We start from the raw sequence: 13,583 nt of genomic DNA, 5'->3' as shown, positions 1-13,583 counted from the left end.
TGTGATATGTGAATTATGTGTTATGGGCAAGTTATCGGAACCCTCCCCACGCCAAGTGGTCCCATTTCCGGGCAGTGTTTCACTTGTGCACTTTCTGTCTGTGGGGAGGGGCGAAGCGGGTGGTAGACATTTATGAATGTTAAGGTTTCATAAGCACATCGGCAGATTTTTATCTCAAATCCAAGGAATTTTTTACACTGTTGTAGCTTTCCAACTGCACTAACCAGTGAATTATTTTAATTTTCCAGTGACTTTACTAGGGGATGTTAGGAGGGAATACTTAATGCCTAAAATATGTGTTGCAAAAATGTAACTGGTAACTCTGGTACCGTGAAGCCTGTTGATGGGGGGCAGCAAGTGGGGAGGGCCTAAGCAGAAAGCAGCTTCCGGACTTCTGCTCTCATGATTGTCCTCGATGCAGAGTGGGAGCCTTACCAGCTTCCAGAGTCAGCCCGCGTGCCATCCTCCCTGGGGAGCGATCGAGCCTGGGCCTCCTGGCCCCTGGTGCCGTGATCTCTGTAAGAACACCCATGCGGCATGGCTCATCGCCCCGGCTCCCTTTTACCTTACAGAGGTGTCGAAAAGACAAAAGTGGTAACACAACCCATGTCCCTGGCGTGGCTTTGCACTGCCCTGGAGGCCTTCAGGTCAAAATAACAAACCTGTGTGTGGAAAGAGAATAATGTGACTTAACACAACACACTGTACGTATCTGAAGCTGTGTTGCTCTGTACGATGAGTGCGGCCACGTTCAAAGGCAGCACAATTAATTGGCCATTGCTCAGAATTTTTCTTGAGACTCTTCTAGAATTGATTTTTTTTTTTGACCCTTTTTGGGAATTTCTTCACACGTGGAGCATGAAGCCACTGAAAGAGCCAGAATGCCAAGGAACAGGGAAGAAGGATCCAGAGTGCACCGTGATTGTTTTTCCTCCCATCCAAAGGGCCCACCTCAATGATCTTCATTTGGTTTTCTTCCCCAGCATGGCTGGGAGGTCGTGGACTCGAACGACTCGGCCTCTCAGCACCAGGAGGAGCTCCCTCCCCCTCCGCTGCCCCCGGGCTGGGAAGAGAAGGTGGACAATCTCGGTCGTACCTATTACGTCAACCACAACAACCGGACCACTCAGTGGCACCGACCGAGCTTGATGTGAGTACCGTTGCCTGGACGGGGATGCGTCTGCACCCATGAGGGTGGGACACGGTGGCTCCGTGGGGGCAAGTCGGGAGATCGGTCCTGCATCAGAAAAAGTGTGTGGTCGTGCAGGACGACGCCATTCCTTCCTCTCCATTTAGTTCAAGATTTCACGTGTGCGAAAGAAGCAGCTCTTGCCTTTGTTCGTGTTCTCCTTAAGTATGAACGAGTTCATTTTATGTGTCTTTTTATATAGGCTCGTGAAATATAGGTTGTTTTTCCTAGATTTATCTTAAGGGCGCCAACGCACTCACTTCCCTCGTACCCCTCTTCCTCTCCTGACTAACCCAGAATGGAAAAAACAGCGGGCGGATTGGCTGTGCAGTTTTCTTTGAAGTTTTTGGATTTTTATTCCCTTTAATTATTTGATTTGGAAACACAACTTATTTTTTCCTTTTTGGGAAATTTATAAATCACCCCCTTGATCTCACTAGACACCCATAGGAGGGTTGCAAACTCAGAATTAGTCATTACTGTTTATTCTCATCCCTCACCAGCCTCAGGGATGCAGTGAATTGATTACTGTTTTGTTCACACAGCAATTTCGTATTTGATGGTAGAAAATAAACACTGGTTAAACCTCAGCTACATTGAAAAAGAATTTGAAGCAGCTTGCTTTTAAATCATGGTATACAGCAAGACCTAAAACTATGAGCATACAATAAAAGGCAAAACAGAATATTAAAGGAAGGAAAAGGAAAAAATTATCTTTGAAAATTTGAGCTCCCTAGCAGCCAAGACAAGGAGGGTAATTATCAATGAGTTATATAGTTTTCAATATGTAATAAAAGCAAGTATATTAAGTGAGGTGGTTTTCTCTTTAATCCAGACTCTGAAATTTGCTAATGATAGTTTTTAAACAAGTGGTATTAGCAGTGTGATGGATGGCGTTGTCAGTAAGCCTTCTATCTTTAGACGTTCCAGAGAGATTTTGCTTATGACCGTGGGTGGAGAAGGTAGCCAAGAAGTCCAGTCCAGGTTTTGAGTTAGAAAGCTTGCCAAACCCACACCAATGAATCCAGTCCTTCCTAACCTCCCAAGTGGGTTCCTGTGAGTATCGGCTGTGCTTGGTCAGCTGTAGACCCAGCTCGTTATTCACAGGACAGTGTAAATACCCAGACATCCAGGCGACAGTGAGCTCTTCTTCATTGCGATTTTTCCCCCATAGAAATATAAATGGAAATGGTCTAATTTTTATTTTTATTTTATTTTTTACCAATTCCCTTTGATGAATGACCATAGCTATTGTGAAACTATTTTAAGCCATTTGACTGCTCTAGCTATTTGTAATTAAAAAAACAAACAGAAAACTGGATCTCCCTCCCCACTTCAGCTTGGTTACACGTAGTGATCGGGAGTCTTGAATCACCAGTCTCGGTGGCCATACCCTAAGTAAGCACCATGAGCTTCCTTTGCTAAACCTCACTGAACACCTGGCACTTTGTGGGGACCAGAGCGTCCTATGACCTCTGCAGAAAAGTGACCACTAGCAGCTCACAAAGAAATACGAATGGCCGTGCGGATATGGATAAAACACCTTCATTATTATCCTGCAGACTGAAGTCTGTTATTTTGGGATAAGTGGAAATCCTTGCTTTCTCTACCTCCCAACTTCCCAGAGTTGTGGAACTCTAATGAGGAAATTCCTGAGGAAAGACTTCATATGTTTTGGTAAACACACCACCTTGGTGGCAGTGTCCCAAAGAACTAAACCAAAACAACAGAGATCATCTGTACCATGCTGGCTCATCAGTTGTCCAGAGCAGCATGGGAAAAATGCGGCTCTTAATCCAAGTTCAGGTTCACGGCTAGTTCAGGGAGTGGTCAGTGGCGTGGCTGTCCACTTGTGAGGCAGCTCTGCTAAAGAGGGTGAGCCAGGAAGGACGTCAGCAGAGCTCAGGTGGGGCCCGGGGAGTGCCTCCTCTGCAACGGGCCTGGCTTCTAGAAAGCAAGAGAAAAGTTAGACGTGAAGAGTTAGTTTCCCCAGTAACGTCTTCGTCCCATCTGAACTGTTTCGAGAATTTGAGGTGCTTTCTCCTTACCTTTACTTGGTGTGGCCAGAAGCGCTCAAGCCTTCCGGAATTATTTTAAAGTATTGTTCTAATTTTAAAAAAATTATTTCCATAATTCAGTGTTTATAGAATATTGCTGTACTCTTTGGGGGGAAATTGGTATTAAGAGGTGTCTTTATTTTTTTAATTTTATTATTTTTTTAAAAAGATTTATTTATTTGAGAATGAGAGCGAGAGCATGAGCAAGGCAGGGAAGAGCAGAGGGAGAGGGAGAAGCAGGCTCCACCCTGAGCAGGGAGCCCAACAGAGGGCTCTTTCCCAGGACCCTGGGATCATGACCTGAGCTGAAGGCCCACGCTTAACTGGCTGAGCCACCCAGGTGCCCCAAGAAGTGTCTTGATTAAAAGGCTCGCTCTGTCTGAGGAAATGAGACCGTGATAACCATATGCTAAAGCAAAGAATTAAGACTGTCCCAGTGACTCCTGTCTTCCCTAGTTCACTACGCCTGTGCTCCATACTTCAGCCCCCTGAAAAATCTTCAGTGACAGCTCGTTGCCCTCGGGCTGTTCTTCAGGCTCCTTCTCCACCCCGTCTCTTGCCAGATTCCCCAGCCACACTCATAAACCCACAGGGCATCGAGTGGCCAGCCCGTACCCAGCTGCTTTCTGATTACTCTCTTCTCGGCCCTGTGGATGCAATAATGCCCCCCCCCCCCCCCCCCCCCGCCCAAGGACGGGAACAGAACCAGAAGGTGCCCTTTCTTCTGGCTGCCTTAAATGTCAGCCTCCTCCACCTTCCCCTGGGGGAGCTGTACTTCTCTTCAGGTTCCACGGGAAGGCGGGTGCTTCCTCTCTCCTATCGTGAAGCAACGTAATACTCCGGTTGCCTGTTGGAGCCTGGACTGTGTTGTCTTATTCGCAGATCTACCCCGTAAGCGCCTGGCCCAAAGTAGGAGCTCAGCAAAATGCCTCCTAACTGAATGAATGAGCACAAGTGAATCACTTCTGAAAGTGATTACAGGCACATGGTATAGAATTCCAGAATGGAAGGCTGCCCAGAGTGCTCCCAGCTCTCTCAAGTCAGGGTAGCATTTAAAACACCCCTAATTTTAGAATTCTCCTTGACCCTGTTTTAAATGTCAACGGTAAGTTTTTTACTGTAAAAAACACAATTTTAGGAGCACCTGGGTGGCACAGTCGGTGGAGCACCTGGGTGGCACAGTCGGTTGAGCACCCGACTCTTGGTTTTGGGTTGGGTTGTGATCTCGGGGTCCTTGGGATCGAGTCCTGTGTCGGGCTTCGCACCTGGCGTGGAATGTGCTTGAGATTCTCTCTCCCTCTGCCCCTCCCACTTATTTTCTCTCTCTCTAAAAACAAAAGTCTTTAAAAAATACAATTTTAAAAAATCTGGCGAAGGAATGAAATTAAGGTTATAAATGAAGATGAACTTGTGAGACTCACTTAATTCCATTACCTCTCTTTCTAGAATACTTTGTACTTCTTCTGTCATAGCAACAATGTAATCCTATCTCAGTAACTCCCCTCGTCATTGCAGTAGCTAAAGTATGTGAATGGGAGTGATCTCATACTGATCTTAATTGGCGGTGAACTTGATAAACTTATGGTTTATCATGCCTCTATCCACTTGTATATTTCCCATGGAAGTCAAGTGAAGAATATATATATGAAATTAATGACTGAAGAAAAATGAAATAATTGTTTCCTAAAATATTTTCTTGCCACCAATAAAATCATTTTCTGTTTTAATCTGTCAGCTCAGAAATATTTTTAAATGTTCATCTTCCCATTAGTGACTCTTTTAAATTTCCACTTTCAACAACCCTCTCATTCAATTGCTTAATGACATGCAAAAGGCCTCCTTTGTGTGAACATTTTCACTTTATCACTAAAGATGGTAAAAACCCAGAGTTGGAATTTCAAAATCAGAGGTATCTTCTCTATGCTTTTTAGTTGTTTCTGGTTCACACCGATTACTAATTATATGAGCCTGTAGAATAAGGAAGATTTGCATAATTTTTTTTTTTAAAAAGATTTTATTTATGGGGCACCTGGGTGGCTCAGTCGTTAAGCCTCTGCCTTCGGCTCAGTGCGTGATCCCAGCGTCCTGGGATCGAGCCCCCCATCAGGCTCCTCTGCTGGGAGCCTGCTTCTTCTTCTCCCACTCCCCCTGCTTGTGTCCCCTCTCTCGCTGGCTGTCTCTCTCTCTCTGTCAAATAAGCAAAATAAAATCTTTAAAAAAAAAAAAGATTTTATTTATTTGACAGAGAGGCAGCGAGAGAGGGAACACAAGCAGGGGGAGTGGGAGAGGAAGAAGCAGGCTCCCCACTGAGCAGGGAGCCTGATGCGGGGCTCGATCCCAGGACGCTGGGATCGTGACCCGAGCCGAAGGCAGATGCTTTACTGACTAAGCCACGCAGGCGCCCCAAGAGTCACCTCTTTATTTGCATACAGTGGTATTAGTCTGAAACTGTTCACTATTACAGGGGCCCAGCAGGCTTTTTATTGGGATATAGTATAAGTTGGTCTAAGAGTATATTCAAATATTTTAAAACCTGTGTTGTAGGAAGAATCTATAAGGAGGGCCCTTGATTAATACTCTACTCCAATTAGTTTGAAATAATGTTTTCAAATATTTTGAAAGGTTAACTTGCAACGTCATTTTTGTTAACTGAATAGGGTGTCTTATTGAAAGAGTCTGAGTTTTCTCCAAAATTTTGACGTTTGACCTTCTACTCTAAAAGCCAGCAGGTAGTATTTCTCCCAAAGTCTGACTGCCTGTAATTTACTGCAAAAGTTTTCAAGATTGAATTGATGCTTTCAGATCCTGAATTAAGAGATGTATATGACCAAAAAAAAAAGCATAAAGTTACAGTGTTCTTCAAATCCCACTTGATTTGGGAAGTTATCACCTGATGTTTGTGCAAATTTTAAAAAAGTGGTTTAATAGGAAGAAATACAGTGTCCTAATTCAGAGATTTTGTCAAAATGAGATCCACAGCAACCAGAAAACATCCATGTTGGGTCAGGAGCACTTCCTCAGACCCAGCTTGAGTTTGTGCTATTTCTGCTCTTTGGCCCATTGTTAGTGACCAAAAGTTGCTGCCTGTCATTGCTAGTGTCCTGGAAGGGTCACAACTGACTGGCCCCAAGTCTGAGACCTGTCACCTGTCCTTTGAGAAACCTGCCTTATCACTAGAGCAAACGGATGGAGGGCTGTGATTTCTTTTTTTTTTAAGATTTAATTTATTTGAGAGAGAGAGAATGAGCAGTGGGGACGGGCAGAGGGAGAGAAAGAAGCAGGCTCCCGCTGAGCAGGAAGCCTGACTCGGGGCTGGATCCCAGGACCCTGAGCTGAAGGCAGATGCTTAACCGACTGAGCCACCCAGGCGCCCCAGGGCTGTGATTTCTTAAATACTGAAGTACTTTTCACAGTCTCTACCTGAAAAATACCCAAAGACATGATTACTGATGCCTGTGAACCCTGTATCTGTTGGGTTGAAATGAAGCTACAGCTGTAGCCAAGCTCCGTAGGGAGAATTCTCCCACCTAACGGCCAGCTGGTTGTCAGCGTTGAGCAGGACAACGCTGACTCGTCAGCGGGCGCAAGGCCCTTGGTGAGCGTTGGACTGTTGCCCAAGTGCCAGGGATCAATATGGGCTCTCCTGTCTCCCTTGCCCTGTGCTCCCAGGGACGTGTCCTCCGAGTCGGACAGCAACATCAGGCAGATCAACCAGGAGGCGGCGCACCGGCGCTTCCGCTCGCGCAGGCACATCAGCGAGGACCTGGAGCCTGAGCCCAGCGAGGGCGGAGACGGCCCAGAGGTAAGCTGTCCCCATGCGGCCTCCGCGCTGCAGCTCCGTCCCTTCCTCCCCTCCGTGTGCCCCAGCTTGATTCTGTGTCCTCGTTTTTTTCTCCGGGTAAATGCGGTCTAAAAACTAATGATCGCGGTCTTCCAGCTCATTGATGACCATCGGGATATCGATTAATTTGGGAAGCGCTTATCAAAGTCATGTTTGATTAATACACGTGTCTGTTCATTACAAAAGGGAATGATGTTGTCTCTAGTCGTGGACCTCTTAAGATATTCTCACTTTACAATTTACTTTTCCCCCGAGTCTGACCGTATCTTACTGAATGTGATTGTCCTGTTCAGCAGCTGAATGAGTCCTGTCACTTGTGTGGGTACCACATGCTTTTACTGAGGGGTGTTGACATCGTGAAAGAGATTTATTACCAAGAAAACAGAAATCTGGGTGAATTTAGAAACGTTTATTTTTTTTCCCCCTTAAATGTTTATGGTAAATTACTGGAGGAAAAATTAAGAAGTGAGCCACAAATTAGCAATAACCATAACTTCCGTACAGCCTTAACAACTCTGTTTACTTACTAGAAATCCATTCTTTTCAGACCGTGTGTCAGGAAGAAGATCATTGACAAAACGTGCCAGTGCTCAAAATTGGAAAAGCAAAATTAGTGATAATAAATTCACAAAAAGTTACTTAATAGCACTGTTTAATTACAGCTTATAGCAGCTCTGCTGTTTTCATTGTGACTCCTTAGTAGTTGAAGAAAATCCGTGAAAAACATGAATGCATTCCTGAGAACATTTTTCACCCATGCATGTCGTCACTCATGCTAGAAGTGGGTCACTGCTCAGGGAGATGGTGTTATGGAGTGGTTAAGAGCGCAGCCCCGAGAACCAGGCTTCCTTGGATCAGTTCCTGGCCCTGCTACTTCCTAGCTTTGTTCTCTCTGGCAAGTTACTCTCTGTGCCTTGGTTTCCTCATCTGTCAATTAGGGTAGTAGTCGCATCTTCTCATGGTTCTGGAGAAGATTGTGTGCCTCCCGAGTGCTCAGTAAATGTTAATTATAGTTATTATAATGGTTATCGTCGTTGGCAAGGTGACAAGAGGATCCCTCATTCCTGCCATTTACCCCAGTGTCTTTTGTTCCTTGATAGCCTTGGGAGACCATTTCCGAAGAAGTGAACATCACTGGAGACTCCCTCAATCTGTCACTGCCCCCACCGCCATCATCTCCAGTGTCTCGGACCAGCCCTCAGGAGCTGTCTGAGGAACTGAGCAGAAGGCTTCAGATCACTCCAGACTCCAATGGGGAGCAGTTTGGTTCTTTGATTGTAAGTAATGGTCCTGTTTGAATGAGAAGTTAAGCAAATATTTTACCATTTCTCATTGCTGTAAGAGAATCTTGTGTGCAACTAATGACCAAGATTCTTCCAGCTCCCAGAGAACTCTGACATTTTCCAAAGTGCTTCCTTTCCTAAGAGGACAATACCAAAAATAGTCCAAGCAGGTGAGAATCTTTCTTGATTTGTAAAGAACTCAAGAAAATAAGAGTCCATGACTTCTCTTATTACCAGCTTTAACCCTGAATTTCTTTTCCCAGCCAAAGGCTCATGAATAGTACTTTCATCACAAAGATGGTGTTTCACACTGGGACCTAAGAGACATTAGGCCTCTTAATGAGTCCTCTTAATTTGTACCCTACTGCACCCTTTATCGTTCTAATGTCACAGATGAAGGCATGATGTTAAAGGGACCCATCTAAGACAAAGTTAGAATGGGAGACAAAAGACCTCACCTAAGTCCCAGAGAACAAATCCTTAAGAAAGGTTATGAAGTTGTGGTATAGACTACAGGGTAACATTTGCACTTGGGTTCTCAACCATCAGGGAACCTCTTTCTAGAAACTTCGGGTAGGGCTGAGCCCCAGTGAGAAGCAGCAAAACCAGCATGAAGACCTCCATGTCTGACAACAGAAAACCCTGCAGGAAAGTCCATAGAAAAATACCTGCATGTGTGTAAAGTTGAGAACAAATGGAGTCTGAATGTTTCTTAAGAAATTAAACTTAAAAGGTGTGTTGTAGTAAATGATAGTAGTCACTCCACTGAAAATGGCATCCTAGAAAAATAGTCATTATTACAACTGTATCAAACCCACAAGTAAGTGTTCACAAAATTGTTACTCCTTCAGTTACAGTGTTTTTATTTAAAGACATCATTGGCCTATATTGTATGAGTTGTGGTGATTACTCATTTCATGTGGCTTTATATTAGAATTCTATAAATGTTTTTCAGGAAGAGAAATACCACCGAGATAAAAATTTAATACTAAAAGGGCAGGGGAAAAATTATATGTGGGATATTTGAATTGGTAAAAACCGTTGCTATGGAAATGACATAAGCAATGAAGCCATGTATTTAAAACCTCTGAAAGGTAATAAGTAGTGCACATAGCAGGTGTCCGCCCCTAGTCTACCAAGTAAAAAATCATAATTTTCATCAGCATTAGTATCAAGTTAGCATTTCCAGTTATTTCCATATATATTCTAGTTATGGGGACCCACGTGCATTTAATCATTCCAGGTGCATAAAATACCTTTAAGATCCAAGTACAAGAGGCAGTATTATTTTAAGGTTGTGTTGAGTCTGATTCAACTATTAAGGAAGAATGTCTTGGAAAAAGAAGAACACGGGACTCCTCTTCAGTTTTGCTTCTCAGGGTCACTCCGTATTCAAGGACGATAGTGTGAACTTTGACCAAAGAAGGAGTCCTCCTTGCTGACCGTTGTGGAAGGACACGAATAGGCCCCCGTCACTGTCTTTCTTTGACCTTACCCCATTTTACTTATTGTTGCAAAATATTAAAAATGAGTGAGTTCTATGCACATACTTATCCCACCGGTGAACCAGTTGCTGATTAGACACTTGGCCTTTGTGTGCTGTTCTCTGATTGGATCTGTGAGGCTTTTTTTCTTCTAACAATATAAGTTAATACAGATAAGTCGGAGGAACATCATATGTCACACACTCGATGTTTTATCTTAACGTCACTGCCTGACCCTTCGAAGTAGCAGCGCAGGACTGTATTTGAGTTCTCTGGACTTAGACTCCAGATGACCCTTTGTCAGTAGTAATGTGCAACAAATGTCTGATAAGCATATATCAGTATTTTTTCCTTTATTCCCATCACACTGGAACTTACCCCACAGGTGCTTCCCAAAGCAAAATACAAGACTGCTAGCTTCCTGTTTCCATTTTTAGAGCAGCACTAGAACGTTCCACTGGCCTCTCGAGTCCCCTTCTTGTTTTGGTCTCTGCCTCCTGTTTTTGCTGTTACGTCTTACTAAGGCCCAATCAGAATTCCAGTCTGCCTGAAACGCTTGAAAATGTACGATTATTCGACTACTTGAAGGATTAGTGCCCTGGCTCAGAAAAGCTGGTGTCTTCTTTAATTAACTTCTAATACCAAAGAGCACTCCCTAGGCTTGAGGGACATTTTTTAAACCGGTGAACCTTGCTTCTGTTCCTGTGTATTCATGATGGGTCATGTCCTTTCATCCCTTCAGCAAAGAGAGCCGTCCTCGAGGTTGCGGTCCTGCAGTGTCACCGACGCAGTCGCCGAGCAGGCTCACCTACCACCGGTAACCCACGCCCCTTGCCGGCCGCCAGCTGGCTCATGCCGCTTGTATTTGAAATCGTCTTGGGCTACGGAGGAAGAGTTTTTCCTGTGCAAATCCATTCTCTGTCTAAATGAGACCTTAGGCTTTCCTAGCAAATTGCCCAAGGAGAGTGGATTTCCAATACCAAGAGTTATTGCCACGAAGTCTCTGAAATGCTAAAAACTTCATTGCTTTGCTTTTCCACCTAAATTAATACCAAATTCTGATGTGCTTACCTGACTTAAAACTGCTAAACTCAAAGCATGCTTTAATAATTCTTTTCTGTTTTTAAACTTCATTTGGTCACTAATGCTGTGCTCCAGTGAGCTGTATCTTAAGAACATATTGAATCCCTTCGAACAGGAAGAACTCTTCTGGGTTTGCAGGGAGCGGTTTTTTCCCATCACTAATGGCCTAAACTCTTAACCCACAAAGCGCCTGTCCCTTCTCTGTAAAGGCAGCTCTGCTGACTCAAGAATTGGCTGTAATTTGTTCCCACCTTCCCACGATGTTCCTAACTAGCAGCGAATATGGGAGAGTAAGGAGTGTTTGATGATATAGGACAAAAATAAGAACGATTATTCAAATTGGAAGGCAGACCGGGACTGCCTTGGGAGAGGATTGGTGTATGCAGTAAAAATTTTTTGGTAAATTTATTTCTTCTTTTGGAAGAGAAAATATTTTGTGGTTTTAGTGTGTTCAACTTGTTTAACCTTGACCAGTTTTTTTGTTTTTTGGTTTTTTTTAGTACAAATCCTTGATCATTTGGGGGGCACTAATAACACTATCATGTATGAAGTTAAAGGAAAAAAGGATTGTACTTAGAGTTTTTGCAATCATGGTATCTTCCCTGTCATGTACATTTTTACTGCAAAGCATATTGTTGCCTGTGTTTTAGTCTTTTATGGTGACAGGATGAATTCGAGAATATGCTGGCTAGCTGAGTAATCAACATGGCAGGTTCAGTTATGGCGCCCATAGAATGGATTGGTTGATCAGAAGCTTGACAAGAGCATCCTTTCTGGGATGGTTTTAGTACAGGCCTCCCCAAAAACCAGAGTAATCATCTGTGGTAGCCTGGGGAGGGGATCCCCCTCAACCTGATGATTCTGTGATTTTCCTTGATGAATTAATGGCACTTTCCCTCCTTTTCAAAATCAGTGTCAATTTTATCTACCAAAGAGCTCCCTCTCCTGAACACTGTTGATTCCTCCCTCTTTCCCTATACTCCATAAAGCTGTCAACTCAACTGATCACTGGTGGCCTCTTACCCAAATTAGGAGTTAGGCAGATTTAAGAATCTGCTTAATTATTTCACAGTGGGGATCAAACCAGAGCGGTTGTTTCGAATGAGACCTCTCACATTCCTGAGGGTGCAGTTCATTGTTTCCCGGAATCAGGGCTACAGCCTGAGCCTTCCCGGGGTGGGAGGGTGATGGTGTCCCAGTTTTTCTTCTGGTCATCAGTGAGGGGTTGCTCAGCTTTATTTGGACAGGGTGGATTGCAGGGATTCTGATTAATCGCACCTACCTTCCTGGCTGCCACATCAGTGATTCCTGATTCAGTAAGCGGTGGGTGGTCGCCCCAAGTACATTTCACTGATGTACATTGTCATTCAGCAGCCCAGTGCCCCAGCTAGGAGAGCGCGGTCATCAACTGTCACAGGTGGTGAGGAGCCAACGGTAATGATACCCTTGATCAGACATTAATGGCAAAACTGTGGGTTGGTTTTAACATTCTGCATAATGGTGACTATACCCTTTTTCCTTTTTTGGATAAGATGAGCTTTTTTTTCTTTTTTGGATAAGATCAGCTTCTTCGTGCTACAGAGCTGTACATGGTTCTTACTGAAAACCTCTCACATTGTTCAAAGGTAGTGGGTAAAACAGCAATTTTTCATCCCATGTAGTTTTATTAGGAATACTGTCAAACTTCGATAAAGAGCATTTAATTTGACCATTTAAAATATATTTCTGGGGTACCTGGGTGGCTCAGTCAGTCAGGCATCCAACTCTTGATCTCTGCAGAGGTCTTGATCTCCGGGTCGTGACTTTCAGCCCTGCATTGGGCTCCACACTGGGCGTTGGAGCCCACTTAAAAAAAAAAAAAAAAAAAAAAAAATATATTCCTGCTACACTTGCTTCGGCAACACACATACTAGAATATATTTCGACCTTTAGTGTTTGTAGTCCTGATCGGCTTTTCTTATTTGTTAGAACGCTTGAGTAAAATAATTGTTTGGAGGAGAATAGGGAAGCCACAGGAACTACATGCAGTTACACGTGTGGATTCCCGGTCATGTGCACGGCCCGCCTCTCCTGTCTGGTGTGCTCTATTTTCTGTATCATGAGCATGAACCAGTGACCCTGCTCTGCCCCAAGGGTCTGTACTCACAGGAATGAATAAGTCTTCATATAATTTGGGGGGAGAGAGGAGGGAATATAATTAAGTTTTAAAGGTCTAGAAAAAAAAATAGTTTCTCTGAGCCAAGTATCCATTACTCTTATTCATTATTTTAAATAATTTTTAGTATTCATGTTTTTGGGTAACTTGACTAGGACTAGGTACTTTAATTGCCTGGTTTTTGCTTGACCCCTAGAGACAGGCTTAGCTTAGAGTTTATGCTTTGAGCCACTGTAGCTCTTTGAAGAATTTTCCTTATTGTGTCACCATTGTTAGGTTTCTTATAACTGCTTATTACTTTGAGACTACCTTTAAATACACATGCAATTGCTGATTTTCAGCAGGATGTGGACTTAAAGGAATAAATTCAGTTATATTGTTAGACTTTAATGCTCAGCATTGCTCACAGGAAACTCAAATTGGCAGTCAGCAAAAATGAGCCCAGTGTAAGGTATTGAACTATAGTGATTTATGTGCAAGTCACGTGCTGG

The 13,583-nt window shown here is 43.7% G+C and overlaps 1 protein-coding gene across 1 annotated transcript in view; it reads left to right on the top strand.

The window, feature by feature from the left end:
• Positions 1–13,583, top strand: part of NEDD4L (NEDD4 like E3 ubiquitin protein ligase) — a 329,372-nt gene that overhangs the window by 261,712 nt on the left and 54,077 nt on the right. The window contains exons 9-12 of the mRNA XM_040632477.1: positions 984–1,150; positions 6,916–7,048; positions 8,188–8,364; positions 10,597–10,671. Coding sequence (XP_040488411.1) covers positions 984–1,150; positions 6,916–7,048; positions 8,188–8,364; positions 10,597–10,671 — 552 coding nt within the window. The remainder of the gene's footprint in view (positions 1–983; positions 1,151–6,915; positions 7,049–8,187; positions 8,365–10,596; positions 10,672–13,583) is intronic.

The sequence above is a fragment of the Ursus maritimus genome, unplaced genomic scaffold (assembly GCF_017311325.1).
Source record: "Ursus maritimus isolate PB19 unplaced genomic scaffold, ASM1731132v1 scaffold_18, whole genome shotgun sequence".
In the NCBI taxonomy this organism is placed as follows: Eukaryota; Metazoa; Chordata; class Mammalia; order Carnivora; family Ursidae; genus Ursus; species Ursus maritimus.
This window is presented reverse-complemented; position numbering and strand designations above follow the sequence as displayed.